At 38.5% G+C, this 15259-nt stretch overlaps 1 protein-coding gene across 5 annotated transcripts in view; it reads left to right on the top strand.

Annotated features, from left to right (window-relative positions):
* MACROD2 (mono-ADP ribosylhydrolase 2) overlaps positions 1-15032 on the top strand; it is a 2131323-nt gene extending 2116291 nt beyond the window's left edge. For 2 of the 5 annotated variants that reach the window (XM_058432747.1, XM_058432750.1), the window contains 3 exons: positions 1691-1768; positions 5061-5129; positions 11684-11816. In XM_058432747.1, the coding sequence (XP_058288730.1) occupies positions 1691-1768; positions 5061-5129; positions 11684-11730 (194 nt within the window). In that variant the 3' untranslated portion in view covers positions 11731-11816. Of the gene's footprint in view, positions 1-1690; positions 1769-5060; positions 5130-11683 lie in introns of all 5 variants that reach the window. The other 3 variants (XM_058432749.1, XM_058432748.1, XM_032143320.2) reach the window with 3 other exon arrangements.
* Positions 15033-15259: the final 227 nt, after the last annotated feature.

Genomic DNA, 15259 nt, shown 5'->3' with positions numbered 1-15259 from the left:
TTAAACATTTCTTTTGGTATTTTTTCCATTAAAAAGTTTATTATGTTTATAAAGTCAAATATTTTGTTCTTGCTCGCTATTACTTCTGTGTTCTAAGGCGTAATTAGCAAAGTTTTCCTGCTCCCAGGCTTAGGGAAGTTCACCAATGGTTTCTTCTGTAATTGTGTGTTCAAGGAGTATGTTGATGAACAATTGGAAAATGATACATTCCTCGAATAGGCAGTGTGAGAAAGGTATTTTATAGTGTTAACAAGTCCAGTTGAAAGTTCCAAGTTTTTTTTTCTTTCCCACCTCATTCTCCGGAGCTAGTGAAAAGCACTGTGGACACAGTGACGTTCATCTTGTCCTTGAAGAGTTGAGGAGACCATGAGTCCTTTTTTTCCCTTGTGTTAGCCTTTTCCTGAGTTTTTTCATCTGCTCTCATACTATGAATGTTACCCTATCTTGGTGTCCTCCAAATACCCACATGTTCCATTCATAATTCTCTCCTCATAATTCTCTCCTCAGTGCTAGATGCAAAACTTGTTTGACACCTCACATATATGCCCCTGCACTTCAGGCTTTAAATCTAAAATGGCTTTCTTCTTCTTTTCCCACTCTGCTTGTTTTATATGTCATCAATTAATGACCTCTTTGCCATTCATCTACCTAAGCTCAGAGCCCAGTCACCTTTGAATCATATTTCTTAATTGTCAACCTCAATACACCATTACCAAGAGTACAAATTCTACCTCTGAAGATCTCTTTCTTTGTAGACATCATAAACTGGATCTTTCCTGTCCTTGCTTTTTTCTCATCAATAGGCACATGAAGTTTAACATCCTCTGGGCACAGTAAGTAATCAGGTAATGAAAATAAATTTAATCCTCTCTTTAAAAATGTACAGGAATCATAAAACCTTTAAAATTATGGGTTTTCTAGCACTTTATATATGTATTTGTATTTACAAATGTCCTTGCTCTTCAAATTATAAAAACTTGAGAGATTTAACTAAGAAGCAAGAAATGATTGTCCTTTTGAATACCTGGAAATGTTTTTACAGTATGAAACACAATTCCTTTACTACATTGAAGCATCTTATTGAAGCACCTTGTGAAGCTGTGCAAATAGAAGCCAGTCACAAAGGAAATCTACTGACGACTAAATTCTCAGCAATCCAAAATGGCAGCATCAGAGGCCTCCTAAGGAAACAATTAAACCATTCGTTTCTGTTTAAAAAACAAACAACAACAACAACAACAACAAAAACTCTCACTACCAGGAGAATGAATCTTTCAGCTTTTAGGCATGCCTAAGGCAAAATTCATTTTCTCTTTTTCCTCTTCTAAGGTTAAACTACATAAACCTCTCACACCCACCCATGCATACAGACACACTTCCCTAAATTTAAACTGTAGGTTGTTCTGAGGAAATCAACTTTTCTTGCTGTGATGCTACCAGATTTCTAATTTGAGAAACTATATATGTATATATGTGATCATCTCACAAATTAAAGAGAACTTAGAAGGCCATACAAAAGTATTCAAGCAACTCAACCCTCTGTTTCCTCTTTTAACTTTTTCTGCAAAAGAAGTTGAATCCCAGGAGTATTTTTGAATTTAAAAGGGCAATGGAGGGTGACAGAAATGATCGGCCCTCAGGCTGTTATAATTCTCTATTAATCAGAGACTGTGGTCTTTTTCTCTTTCAGCTCCAGGCGAGGACACACCTAGGGTGCCTGGGAAAAGTGAAGGCTCCAGTGACCTAGAAAATACTCCAGGTCCTGATGGTAAGTTCCGGGCTATTGGAGCCCATGCAAACTACAAATCTGGCATATTTTCTGTGTGTAATCTAGGATTAAGGGAGCTATCTGCTCCATAAAGCAACATATTTGGTTAGAACACAGTAAATTTCAAAAGCCATTTTGTACTACAAACTAATAAAAATGCCAACCTCTTATTTAAAAAAAAAAAAAAACCCTGTTTCTAGCTGTTTTAAAACAGCATATATCCTGGTTTAACCATATCTTATAATACTGAGGACTCAATAGATACTTTCAAGACTAAACTGAACTGAAGTCTACCTAGTGAACTTTATGGAAGCATTACTTACTTCTGCAAAAGGTACTTAGCCTACTTAGCCTCCTGTTACCCAGCTCCACTCAGCATTCGGGAGAGCCCTACCTTGGGTGTGGGCTAAGATTGTTCTTGTACCTTCATCACTTCACTCCACTGTATCACATCCATTGCCTTGGTTAAAAACATAGCGAGTCTTTAAAAGCACCTTAAAAATAAATTTTCAAACGACCTTTAAAAACTTGCATCTAATTTTGTAGGCATCTAAAGAGTCTGAGCCTCAGGAATGTTAATATCCCTTTTCCCCTGCACAACCATGCTAAGGGCCCTTTGAAATACCATTGCTTACATTAGAGAAACAACTATTTGAGCCTACCTGATGTAATAAGCATTTGATTCCACTGGCCCATAGAGTTTAGGAGAACCAGAATTGGTTAGGTGGTCAGTCATTTAAGTATCTTGCCATTTGGGTTATTTTAGCCAAAGGAAAAAAAAATTACTTTGAGTTGATAATGACCTTGGAAAAAATTTAGCCAGTGGTGGATGTTATTTGCAGTTTTAAATAGAATTTCCTATACCAGGTATTCCCTGTTCCCACTGGCTTATCATCATCTGAATTGCCTCCCTTAATTATAAGCCCGTCGGCTTATATTCCCCAAATTGGCTTTTTACTCGTGGGCAAGCATTGCCCATGAGAACAATGTTTTTAAGCCCCAGACCCATCCATTAAGAGCCACTGCACGTTAGTTATGAGCAGTTGAACTAAACCTGCTTCAGCTTGGTTGTGATGCTACAGACATGGTTCTTAATTAGTTATTTATAAATCATGTTTTGAGGAATATCAGGCCCATGAATAAAAGAGAAGTAAATGTGAAATACTGAGTTTTAGTCCTCACTTGGAGATTCACCATACAAAGTAGAGGATTGCAGGCTCTCAGAAGTCTCAGAGGTAAAGAGACTTGTTTAACATGATTTAAAGTTGCTTTTTCCAAACTTATTTGGTGATGGGATGCTTTTTATAGTACCATTTATTAGTGGGTTTTAGAACTAGTATCCCTTGGTTGGAAGAAGAAACAGAAAAGGAATACTCTCTGTATTTTATCCTGCACATTCCCACACTGAGAAGGGTGAACTCACAATAACTTTGCAGAGCAGGATGGACGGTGGATGAATGCTTATACTTACATAGGGTTGCTGCATCTGGGGCCAGTTTATTTATGGGGTTTAAAATGAGTTCACACATCATTAGAAACTCAGGGCAGTTTGCAGGTGAGAACACTGAGACCTGCTTTTAAAACCTTCCTTATTGGGAAAGAGTTTGGTGGATGCCATGTAAGTCATTCTCTCTGTCAAGCCTCTTTGAAGTGTGAAAATCAGCATCTGCCACTACTTTACACTAATTTCATGTTTGTGAAAAAGGAGATACAGGCTGTTGGCTTTGTGCAAATAAATGAAAACTGCCCAAATGAGAATAAACAGTGGTTACTTATTCAAAGGTAACTATAGCAAGGGTGGCCGTTATCACTTGTGTTTGGCAGGCTCAAAGACGGGCAGGGAATAGGAAATCCCCCTTTATAGGTTAAGAAAAGGGAATACTTCAAGCATCCTCTGGTTGGAGGTTGCTGGCATAGAGAAGCTGGACGTGGCTAACTAGAAGTGGGGCACCTTAAGTGATTGTATTAGGGAATACATTTGGCTTTCCCTGGTTGGTCCCAAGTTGGAAGCAGGGGTAAAAAATAGGGACGCTGACAGTCACTGACCAAGTCCTGACCATTCTGAGTCAATTGCTGCAGAGACTGTGTTTTGGTTGCCTAGGCTAGCTTCTGCAGAGGTCTTACGTCAGAATTCTATCGTTATATATGACCTGGCCATTGTCTATTTGTATATTCAGTCTCTCAGCTTATAATGTGGACTTTGATGCTTGAAAAAATATGAATCTAATTAAGCTTACGGACCCTTGGAAATTTTTAGAGTGAATGCTATGCCTGCTCTGGGCTGCTTCTGGAGAATGGCAGTAATCATGCATTCTATTTTTATGCAAATTCTCACATAGAATACACTGAGTCAGGTAAAAACACATGTTTTATCACGACTACAGGATCTGGTTAGATGGTCGGCTTTTTTATTTCATGGCCGCTTACTGCCACTACAGCAGCCATCGGCAAGTCTACAAGGTCTGTTTTGAATTCGAAATTGAAAGTATGGCAAACCAAACAGGCCTGATATTGACATTTTGGAGCGAGCTGCTTACCTCTCTGCATGTCAGTGATGTGCTTTGCTTTGCCTTCTCTCTTTTCTTAGATATCTATTAAAGCCTTTGCATTTTTCCAGGAATCATAATATGTACATCCAAACTGTCAACCCAAAAATCTGGTCTGAAGTGACAACTCAGTTTCGGTTGAGGGAAGAGGTAATCCTGCCCTCCCCCACTGGGTTAGGCTGTTTTTGTGTTGCTATAAAGGAATACCCAAGACTGGATAGTTTAAAAAGAAAAGAGGTTGAATTGTCTCATGGTTCTGCAGGCTTTACAGGAAGCAGGGTGCAAGCATCTGCTTCTGATGAGGACCTCAGGAAGCTTACAATCATGGCGGGAGAGGAAGGGGGAGTCTGCAACTCACATGGCCAGACTAGAAGAGAGAGAGGTGACATGTCACACACTTTTAAACAACCAGATCTCATGTGAGCTCACTCATCACTAAGAAGATGGCACTAAACCATTCATGATGACACATCCCTGCAATCCAATCACCTCTCACCAGGCCCCACCTCCAACATTAGGGATTACATTTCAACAGAAGCTTTGAAGGGGGTGTCTGAGGTATATCCTCTACCCCCACCAGTAAAAATCTACAAGAATAGTCCCCAAATCTTGAATGAATGAAAACAAATGGAAAAGAGGCATCAAATAGGAAATCAGGAAAGTATCAAATCACGGGCCATTTTAATGTGTCTCAGAGATTTAGGTTTAATGAATATTTAACTTTTTTTTTTTTTTTCTGGTGACAGTTGAAATGAATAGTCAGGTTGACAAGGTAAATGACCCAACAGAGAGTCAACAAGAAGATCAGCTAATAGGTAAGATGCCCCTTGTGGTGAGATTTTCAATGATCAACCAGCCATAAGAACTATTTGCAAATGACATACCGGATTTCCCTTGGTTTTGCCAAGTTCTCACAGCATGGCTTGGGATAAACCTTGAAAATCTTTAAACCAAATAACACAGTGTAAGGGGAAAGGATCACCCCTAGAAGCTTGCCATCTTGAAGAGGAAAAGATGAGCTACAGCACATTCAAATCATGTATACCCTGGTTTTCTGTGCTTTGACAAGTGAAAAATGTCTCCATCCATCTCACCCCCTGTCCTCCTGGAGTGGTCAAATTATTTCAAAAACTCCAAGTTGATTCTGAAGCATTGCTTTTCTAGAAGCTACCTGCTGAGTTCCTTGGTATATCTGTCTTTAAGCATAACACTCAATCTTTGCCCTGGAGTTTGTATAAAGGAATATGAGTGTGTTTGGACAGAAACAAGCCTGCCTTAGGTCCTGTTTTTTTCACACCACTACCTGTGGACCCGTGCGTCTGCACAAAGGTTTGTTACGTTGAATGAGCTTCAGGGAACTCCCAGGAAAATAAAAAGCCTGGTCCAGACCGTGTTTAGGAGTTTTTCCAGACCAACATTCTAAATCTCTCAGTAGAGACTAAAATATATTTAGAATGATGAGTGTAACTGAGTCCAAAGCCAGTACTGCTTGCTTCATGGCAGCCAGTACATCAAGAGACAACATGTTAAGGCAAGGAAAATGACTTTATTCCAACAGCCGGCAAACCAAGAAGATGGTAAATTAATGTCCTAAAGAATCACCTTAAATTTATAGAATTTTAGGCTCCTTTTCTCTTTGAGGAAAAGGAAGAGGGAGGGAGGTGGTTGAGATCAAGAGGCGACAGACATCTGGACTGCAGCAAGGGTACAAGGGGGAGTTGTGAAAATTCTTTGCCCTTGGTCAGGTCACATTGCTCCTATAAATCTTTAACATAATACTGTTACTTGTGTGCATACTGTCTTTATGTCTTTGGTGGTTAGTTTTGGGAAGGAACTATTGTCATCTTTGCTTTAAACTATAAACTAAATTCTTGCCGTAGTTAGCTCACCCTACATGAAGAGATGAGCAAAAGCAATCAACCTAAAAGATAATAAAATTTTAAAAAAAAGAATAAGTAAAGCAAAAAAAAAGAAAAAACATACCAGAAGAGGATATCTGTAAATGATATGTAAAATCTCAAAAGTTAATAAGAAAACAATTCAATTAAATGAGCAAAAAAATAAAAAAAGATATCACTGCACGAGGGCGGTGGGGAGCAAAATGGAGCTAGTCATGCTAAACCTCCTTTACACTGCTACCTGAGTGGTCTGTAATCCTCTTCCATACCCTGAGGGCTGATGAGAAGAATTAGAAGGAAATTATACTTGCTCTTATAACTATTCCAACTTCTGGTTTAAAATATTTAGTTGTTAAAAAAAAAAGAAAAAACCTATGGAATAAATGAATCATGGGTCATCGTAAGGCACAAATGATGTGTTGACACCCTTGCCCTCCTTGCACTCACTGCATGTCCTTGATGGTTCTCTACACTTTCCTAAGAGGCTTGGCTGTACCACTCTTGCGCTCCAGCATCATGGAAGAATAAAATTTGGGAATGTGTGAAAGAATACATGTCTTATTCCTGTATGATCTTGAACATCCTATAAAACTAAATGTAATGGTATCTGTGTAATGCATGTACAGCATAAGACTGCTAAAAAGTATAAGCTCATACAAACATGTTCTTATAAACATTTCTTTTTTTTTTTTACTTTCTTTATATATTTAAAATATCCTGCTAAGCTGCAGAAATGATACGGTTGAGGAGTTTCCATTAAAAAGTAATGAAGTGAGACTAAACCTGAACAATTTAAATGCAAGCTCCCCAGTGTTTCCTTTCCTTTTACTCTTTTGCTGCTAATTAACTATAGACTTCTTGTCTAGATTTTTTTCTTACAGGCATTATTTCTTTCCTGTGTGACCAGTGTCCAGATAAAGTGCCAGGATTAGTCTGTTTTTCTTGGTTAATATCAAAATGATATTTTTCTTGAAAATAAAAATGAATTTATATGTTAACCCAGATTAATCAGGTGTCAAAACTTTTTTTTTTTTTTTTTTTTTGAGACAGAGTCTCACTCTTCACCCATGCTACAGTGTAGTGGCACGATCTTGGCTCACTGCAACTTTTACCTCCCTGGTTCAAGAGATTCTCATGCCTCAGCCTCCTGAGTAGCTGGGATTACAGTTGCATACCACCACGACTGGCTAATTTTTTGTATTTTTAATAGAGATAGGGTTTCACCATGTTGGCCAGGCTGGTCTTGAATTCCTGATCTCAAGTGATCTACCTGCCTCAGCCTCCCAAAGTGCTGGGATTAAAGGCCAGGTATCAAAACTTAAAGTCCAAAATTAGTTTAAGGAAACTAAATTCCAGGAAGGAGAAGTGACATGCACAGGGTCACCTGGCTAATAAATGGAAATTTAAATACTCCAATTCAAAATTCTACTCCCTAAGCAATAGCAAGTTTCTGGACGCAGTTGTCACAGAGGCAGAATGAATGACTTGTGCAACGTCACTGACTCCCACAGCAATATTTACACAGAAGGGTTTGTTAAGATGATCTGGTCATTTGACAGAAAGAAGGAACCTTTGCTCCATGAATCATACCTTCAAGGAAATTAAAGAAATACAGTGAAATAGAATTAGAGAGCTCAAAGACATAATACAAGAATGTTTGGTGTTGTATAATTTGTAATTGTAAAAAATCAGGGATAGCATAAGGATACAACAGGGGGAGGGTTAAACGCATCAATGGAACACTTTCCAAATGTAAATGTTTTCCAACAAGTATTTGAGGGCAGTAACGATGGTTATGGAATCTGAACCTTTGGTTCTGGAGAAACATGGAAGACTGAGTGTGGCTTCTAGGTTGAGCTTTAAGAGGCTTGTAACTTCCATTTTTGCACTCTCATAATGCTTGCTGCCTAGAATCCAGACACCTTGGAAGAAGCCCAGGTTATCCTATAGAATGAAGGAGGTCACATGGAGAAAAGTCCTAGAAAATGAGAGTCCCTTTCAGATGTTCTGGCCCCAGCAGGTACCACCTCAAGTAGATGAACTGTCCTGCTGAGCCCAGGCCAGATGGTAAAATCATGAGAAATAATGAATCACTCATGTTATAAGCCACTAAATTTGGGGCTTCAGATTGTTGATACAGAGACAGGCCTTATGGCCACAGTCTTGCATTTTAATGCCCACCTTGGACCTTGAACCACTCAAGGTAAGGAGTTGGAACTGATACCTCTGCATAAATAAATCTGGGACTTCTAGCTCAAGAAATTAACAGAAAGACTTGGATCTGCGCCAGGTACTGCATGGGGAAAGAAAAAGGCTCCCGAGATAGACAGAAACCACAAATACACTGTGAGTTTGAAACACAATTTTATGTGATCCAAAGTCATGCAGTAATAAACAAATTGAAAAATGAATTTAATAATTGATTACAGACCAGTGTGATCCCTGGTGCATGTGGCAAATGGAAATATGAAACTACCCCATGGAATTTCTACAAAAGAAAAACAAATTCTGAAGTTGAATTCATAGTTTTAAGACTTACAGAACACACAAGGAAATGATCCATTTTGAGTGAGAGTCAGTAGGTAAAATTACTGGACAATTAGCACTATGAGAACGTAAGAGAGTAGGAAATTTTGAAGATTTTATAAAATAACTACATTTGAATGACAAAACAAATAAAAGCAGACATAGAAACAATAAGAAAAGAGCAACACTAAATAATTAACAACAATAGAAAAAAACAACTTAAAATGTAGTAATATAAAAGACACATGAAGAGACATGAAGGAGAAGCAGAGAATAACCAAGACATGTTAAGTTCAATAAGAGTTCTACAAGGAGATTAGGCAGTGTAGGGCTGTGTATTTGATTGATACCCACCAAGCCTCTCCAGGTTTAACATAATTTGGACTGAGATTACTGAAAACCAGGGACCGCAGATATAAAATACAGAACCACAAGGAAATCCCGCCACGACCCCACTAGTATTGAATTATAAAGTTAACACCACCAAATGTTGCAGAGGATATGGAGGAGCTAGAACTCATACATGGCTAGGGAACATATAAAATGGTTCAGCCACTTTTAAAAAATTGTTAATTTCTTGTAAAAATAAGTATGTATCCATCCTATGGCCCAACAATTCTATTCCCAAGTATTTGAGAGAAATGAAAACCTATACTCACAAAACCCTTGTACAAGAATACGCATAGCAGATGTACTCACAAAAGCCCCAAACTTGACACAACACAAATGTCTAGCAGCAAGAAAATGAACTTTGACAAACCTGACAAAAACAAGAAATGGGGAAAGGATTCCCTATTTAATAAATGGTGCTGGGAAAACTGGCTAGCCATATGTAGAAAGCTGAAACTGGATCCCTTCCTTACACCTTATACAAAAATTAATTCAAGATGGATTAAAGACTTACATGTTAGACCTAAAACCATTAAAATCCTACAAGAAAACCTAGGCAATACCATTCAGGACATAGGCGTGGGCAAGGACTTCATGTCTAAAACACCAAAAGCAGTGGCAACAAAAGCCAAAATTGACAAATGGGATCTAATTAAACTAAAGAGCTTCTGCACAGCAAAAGAAACTACCATCAGAGTGAACAGGCAACCTGCAGAATGGGAGAAAATTTTTGCAACCTACTCATCTGACAAAGGGCTAATATCCAGAATCTACAAATAAATCGAACAAATTTACAAGAGAAAAACAAACAACCCCATCAAAAAGTGGGCAAAGGACATGAACAGACACTTCTCAAAAGAAGACATTTATGCAGCCAAAAAACACATGAAGAAATGCTCATCATCATTGGCCATCAGAGAAATGCAAATCAAAACCACAGTGAGATACCATCTCACACCAGTTAGAATGGCCATCATTAAAAAATCAGGAACCAACAGGTGCTGGAGAGGATGTGGAGAAATAGGAACACTTTTACACTGTTGGTGGGACTGTAAACTAGTTCAACCATTGTGGAAGTCAGTGTAGCGATTCCTCAGGGATCTAGAACTAGAAATACCATTTGACCCAGCCATCCCATTACTGGGTATATACCCAAAGGACTATAAATCATGCTGCTATAAAGACATATGCACACGTATGTTTATTGCGGCACTATTCACAATAGCAAAGAGTTGGAACCAACCCAAATGTCCAACAACGATAGACTGGATTAAGAAAATGTGGCACATATACACCATGGAATACTATGCAGCCATAAAAAATGATGAGTTCATGTCCTTTGTAGGGACGTGGATGAAACTGGAAAACATCATTCTCAGTAAACTATCGCAAGGACAAAAAACCAAACACCGCATGTTCTCACTCATAGATGGGAATTGAACAATGAGAACTCATGGACACAGGAAGGGGAACATCACACTCCGGGGACTGTTGTGGGGTTGGGGGAGGGGGGAGGGACAGCATCTGGAGATATACCTAATGCTAAATGACGAGTTAATGGGTGCAGGAAATCAACATGGCACATGGATACATATGAAACAAACCTGCACATTGTGCACATGTACCCTAAAACCTAAAGTATAATTTAAAAAAAAAAAGTGAAATATACATACATGGGAATTCTAGTTAGCAACGAAGAGGAACAGATTACTGTTAACAAAGCGGCAACATGAATGAATCTCAGAAGCATTACACCGAGTGAAAGGAGACAGACACAATGAGATGCTTGTATGATTCCATTTGCAGGAAGTCCTAGGGCAGAAAAAAACTAATTTATGGAGATAGAAATCAGATCATTTGTTCATTCCAGCAGGAGTGGGGTAATAGGGAAGGAAGCTTTCTGGGGTTATGAGATAATGTATATCTTGACGGTGGTGTGGGTTTAATGTATGCATTTTTCAAAACAGATTGAAATGTATGCTTAAGATCTGTGTGTTTTCCTGTAGGCGGATTATACCTCAATTTTAAAAATCTAAAAAAAAAATAAAGAGTATAGGCTTTCCCAAGGCACAGTGTCTTCTTAGTGTTCTCTCATGGGTAGTGAATAAGGCAGATAATTTAATAAGTACAGTCTGAAGTGGTGGCATAACCATCAATGACTTTTGCAAAGCAGCATTATGAAAATTGTTATTATTTATATGCTGATCCCTGGAAACTAAAGTGTGTGCATGGGCCTGAAAAGGGAAGCCACATCAACTCAGGGTTACAGTTTTCAAAGAATACTTTGAAGAATTGAGTTAATTGTCCCCATCAGCCAAAGCTCGTTGTTAATGTGGCATACATTTATTAGCAGTGATTTATATGCTCTTTAAAGATACCATGTGCCGGCAATTACAGTTCAGATATCCAAAGCTCTTTGATAGTCAAATAAGGTATTCCTTGGCCTATGTGAGGGGCCAGAGACATTTAAATGGCTGTATTAAAAAGGTATTCCTTGCTAAGCCTGTGAAGATGTCTTATCTTTAATCTAACAAATGGCTTTTCTTTGTCTTCAGCAGGGGCACAAGTTGAAGCGAAGGAACAAAGAAATGGAGCTAAATGACAATCCTCAGCATCGCAAGGCCTCTCCTGGCTCTGGGGGAGCTCAGGAAGATAGCAGCGCACGCTGTGGAGGAGGGTGGGGGTGGGGGGAAGGCAAGTCCCATGGAAGGACGGGGAATCCTTTACTCTAATTTCTCCAGCTGCATTTTGTTCCGTTTATCTGCAGAAAAAGAAAAAAAAAAGTTTCCTTTAATTTGGTGGAGGGACCCATGTTGACGCGTCTTTCAGGCATTATCCTTGTAATTTCTGTCTTTTCTCTTACAACTTTGCCCCAGGGTCACAGTGGCTTGGTTGAACACTCACATGTGTATCCTGGCCCCTGTCTGCTTTCTTGGTTATTTCACAAAGCTGGTCACACAGTGGTTTATTCAAAGGAAGAGGAGGAAGACAGTTGTTTGATAAACTACAGGCTAAATTTTAGGAATCAATGAGCCCAGCAGCAGTATAATCTCCAGACAGAGGAGGCAGGATAGAAAATGGGCAAAAGCCTTGGAAACCACTTGGAAAAGGTCTGGGCAATGAGGTGAAAATATTTTCTTCAGGGATTCCCAAGGCAGTTTGTTCCAAGTGGCTAATGAGAAATATGGAAGCTGAATTTTTTCCAGAGCAGAGTGCAGAGGCATAACAGAAGGGTGGGCCCTGGCAGCCATCTGGGTCTCTTCCTTCCTAACCAGGGTGGCAGGTGCATCCTTCTTTGACACTGACTTTCAGCAGAGCTTACTTGGTTCGTGAGGTCTTCACATGGAGACCACCAGCGAGAGGTGACTCTTTGCCGCATAACTGTAAAGGATGGCCCTTTGCTAGGTGTTACAGTTAAAAGCTAAGACAAGGGACACTGCATTTAGGACCCAAACATATGCCTATGAATATCAAAAGCTCCTCCTGAAATCGCTATGAGTTTTCCGTAAAAGAACATCCTGTCTTCACCCAAGGCTTGACAGCCCACAGAGTAGTCTCATTTGAAATTACAGGAAATTAGAGCTTTTGCTTGCAGTTCTGCCTTCCTGGCCTGTGTTTAAATGGTGTCACTTGTTTATGCCAAGTTCAAGGCTGATTCGATGGTTGGTCCCCTCACCCAGAAAACCCTGAAGGGGAGGATACAGCTCTGAAGGGGACCAGCAGTACTAAAAACCCAAGATGCCAGTGGTATAGTGGACACAAGGGATGGCGACCTTGAGGAGGCCAGGCATCATCACCAATATCTATCCTAGAGCCAGTATAAGGCCAGATGCCTACTTTTCACAGCCTCGCCGGGTTCCAAAGTCATGTCATTGTTTTCAATGGAAACATATAGTTTGTTGCGTGTCTTCTTAAATCCATCTTCCTTGTAAGGGCTTTAGAACTAAAACTTACTTATATTGTTTTTCCTAACAGAGGGAGAAAAATAGTGGATTATTATTTCTAAAATAAAAGGATGTTCTGCTTTATAAATATCCCATCAAAATCTTCAGTTTTGCACCTTTTTTGATGGAAAATTCATCTTCTTATCTTCCTATGACTTTGGTTTTAGCCTTTCTGAATTTGTTACCCCTTCTGGATGGCTTATTTGATATAGTGGAATAGTTAACAAGCTATACTGCAGCATATGCAATATATTCTAACAATTTTTTTTAATAAAATCAAGACAGCAGCAAGAATGACATTTACGTGACCTCATAATGTGGGATTATGGCCTTCTGTTGCTATTCCAGTTTGATATGGAAGCATCTATATCCTCTGTTGCCATTAGATGTTGCTTTTCAGAAAAGTAAGGAAAAGGCTCATTTTAAAGAATCCAAGAAATGATGTCATCCATATATTGACAGTTTCTACATTTCATGCCACCTTTATAACTCAATTGAAAGTTGCCATCATTCTTGTGAAGTATTTGACAAGTGCAATCTGCTAGAAGCTCGTTTTTCTTGTGACTCCCAAATGTTAGTGCTGTTTAGCCTCAGTAATGAGTTACAGTTGAAAAAAACATGAGGGAAACAGAGGGACAGAGATTTTCTAATGAACAATGATGGAAGAGACCTAATGTCCTTGCTAGAAACAGCCAGGATGGGAATTATCCAGCCCTGGCATTCTCCTTATCATCAATGACAGTCATTTTATTCATTTATTTTAAATGTGGGTGGGGTAGAAGTGGAAGGACGGAATTCTCTCTGCCTAAAAATTCTAGAAGAATGAAAGTAATCTTTGTATCCAGGAAACTAAGAGAATGAGGAATAAATATCTTCAGCCCCACTCCTGAATTTGTTTATTCTTCAATCTATAATTAGATTGTGTTTTCATTTTTGCTTCGTCATGCTTTTTGGTTGTTATTTGGCTATACAGTTTTATGCTTTAAAACAAATGATAAAGTTAATTTCCAATTCAAGAGTGAAATATTAACAATCTAACTATAGCCAGATTAAAGACACCTGAACACAGAAAACCTTTACTTGCTGGTGCTGCCATTGCACAGGCTGTACAATGGAATAGATTTGAAAAGTTGATTGATTTTCCTGCACATAAATTCCGAATGTCAATTTCCAACCAAACTCCAATCCAGCTATGTGGCATGAAGGGTTACAGGAGGGAGGGAGGAAAATAGCCCTATGTTAGTCATGTTTGCATAGAGGATCAAAGTAGGCCTTCAACATAATAGTTCTAATTAAAATGGTCCTCGCTGTAGGAGAGACAAAGGGGCTTTTCCTCTAGCTGGTAACTATTCAGATGATGGACAAGTCTTCTTTCATAAAAGATTACAAAGAAGGCATCCGAATCACTGTCTGATACTGGGTCACATATTAATCACCGCAGCTAATTGTAAATCTTTCTATGAAACACTGAAAAGCCTCTTTGTGAATTAATACAGTTCTGCTTGATGCACTTGATTTGAAAAGACATTTCTCTGTATGTGGTGCATGTCGGCTTTGCTTTGAAAAATAACAAAGTTAGCAGAATATGTTCAATATATTTTCTTGGGGAATAGGGTTTTTATTACATGATTCATTAAGGATTTGCCTTACCCTGACATTTGTGATATAAAGGAAAATCAGAAAAAAAGTAATTTTCTTGATCAAGATATGTTTTTACTTAATGCAAATAAATGTAGTCTGTTGCTTGCAAGGAAAAAAAATGGCTTCTGATATCTGGTATAAACTGCTAAATAGGATAATACGTGCCTCTTTTGTTAAACTGGCATTTAAATGCTGGACTGCTTCTAAATCTGTTTGTTTCTTTTCATCTGTGCCATACACTAAAAAACAACTGTTGCCTTCATACTATATTTGTTAGAGCAGAATACAAATAAAATTTGTTTGAGAGGATAATGTGAAATTATCTGTGTTTTGTGAAATTTGTTCTTTAGTCACAAGCAATGAGTAACTAAAAATACTCACTTAATACTATTTGATTGCAAATATATATATTTAAAATTATTCCCGTAAGTCAGCTTTAACTTACTGATAGTTTTCCCTTACTAAGACTGGTCAGCATGTTGGCCGTGTTTTTCACATTTTAAACTGTAGAGTAGTTTTGTGTAGATACAAATCCCAATGTCTAAA

The sequence above is a fragment of the Hylobates moloch genome, unplaced genomic scaffold (genome assembly GCF_009828535.3).
Source record: "Hylobates moloch isolate HMO894 unplaced genomic scaffold, HMol_V3 SCAFFOLD_21, whole genome shotgun sequence".
Classification (NCBI taxonomy): Eukaryota; Metazoa; Chordata; class Mammalia; order Primates; family Hylobatidae; genus Hylobates; species Hylobates moloch.
Note: the sequence above shows the minus strand (reverse complement) of the source record. Positions and strands in the feature narration are given on the sequence as shown.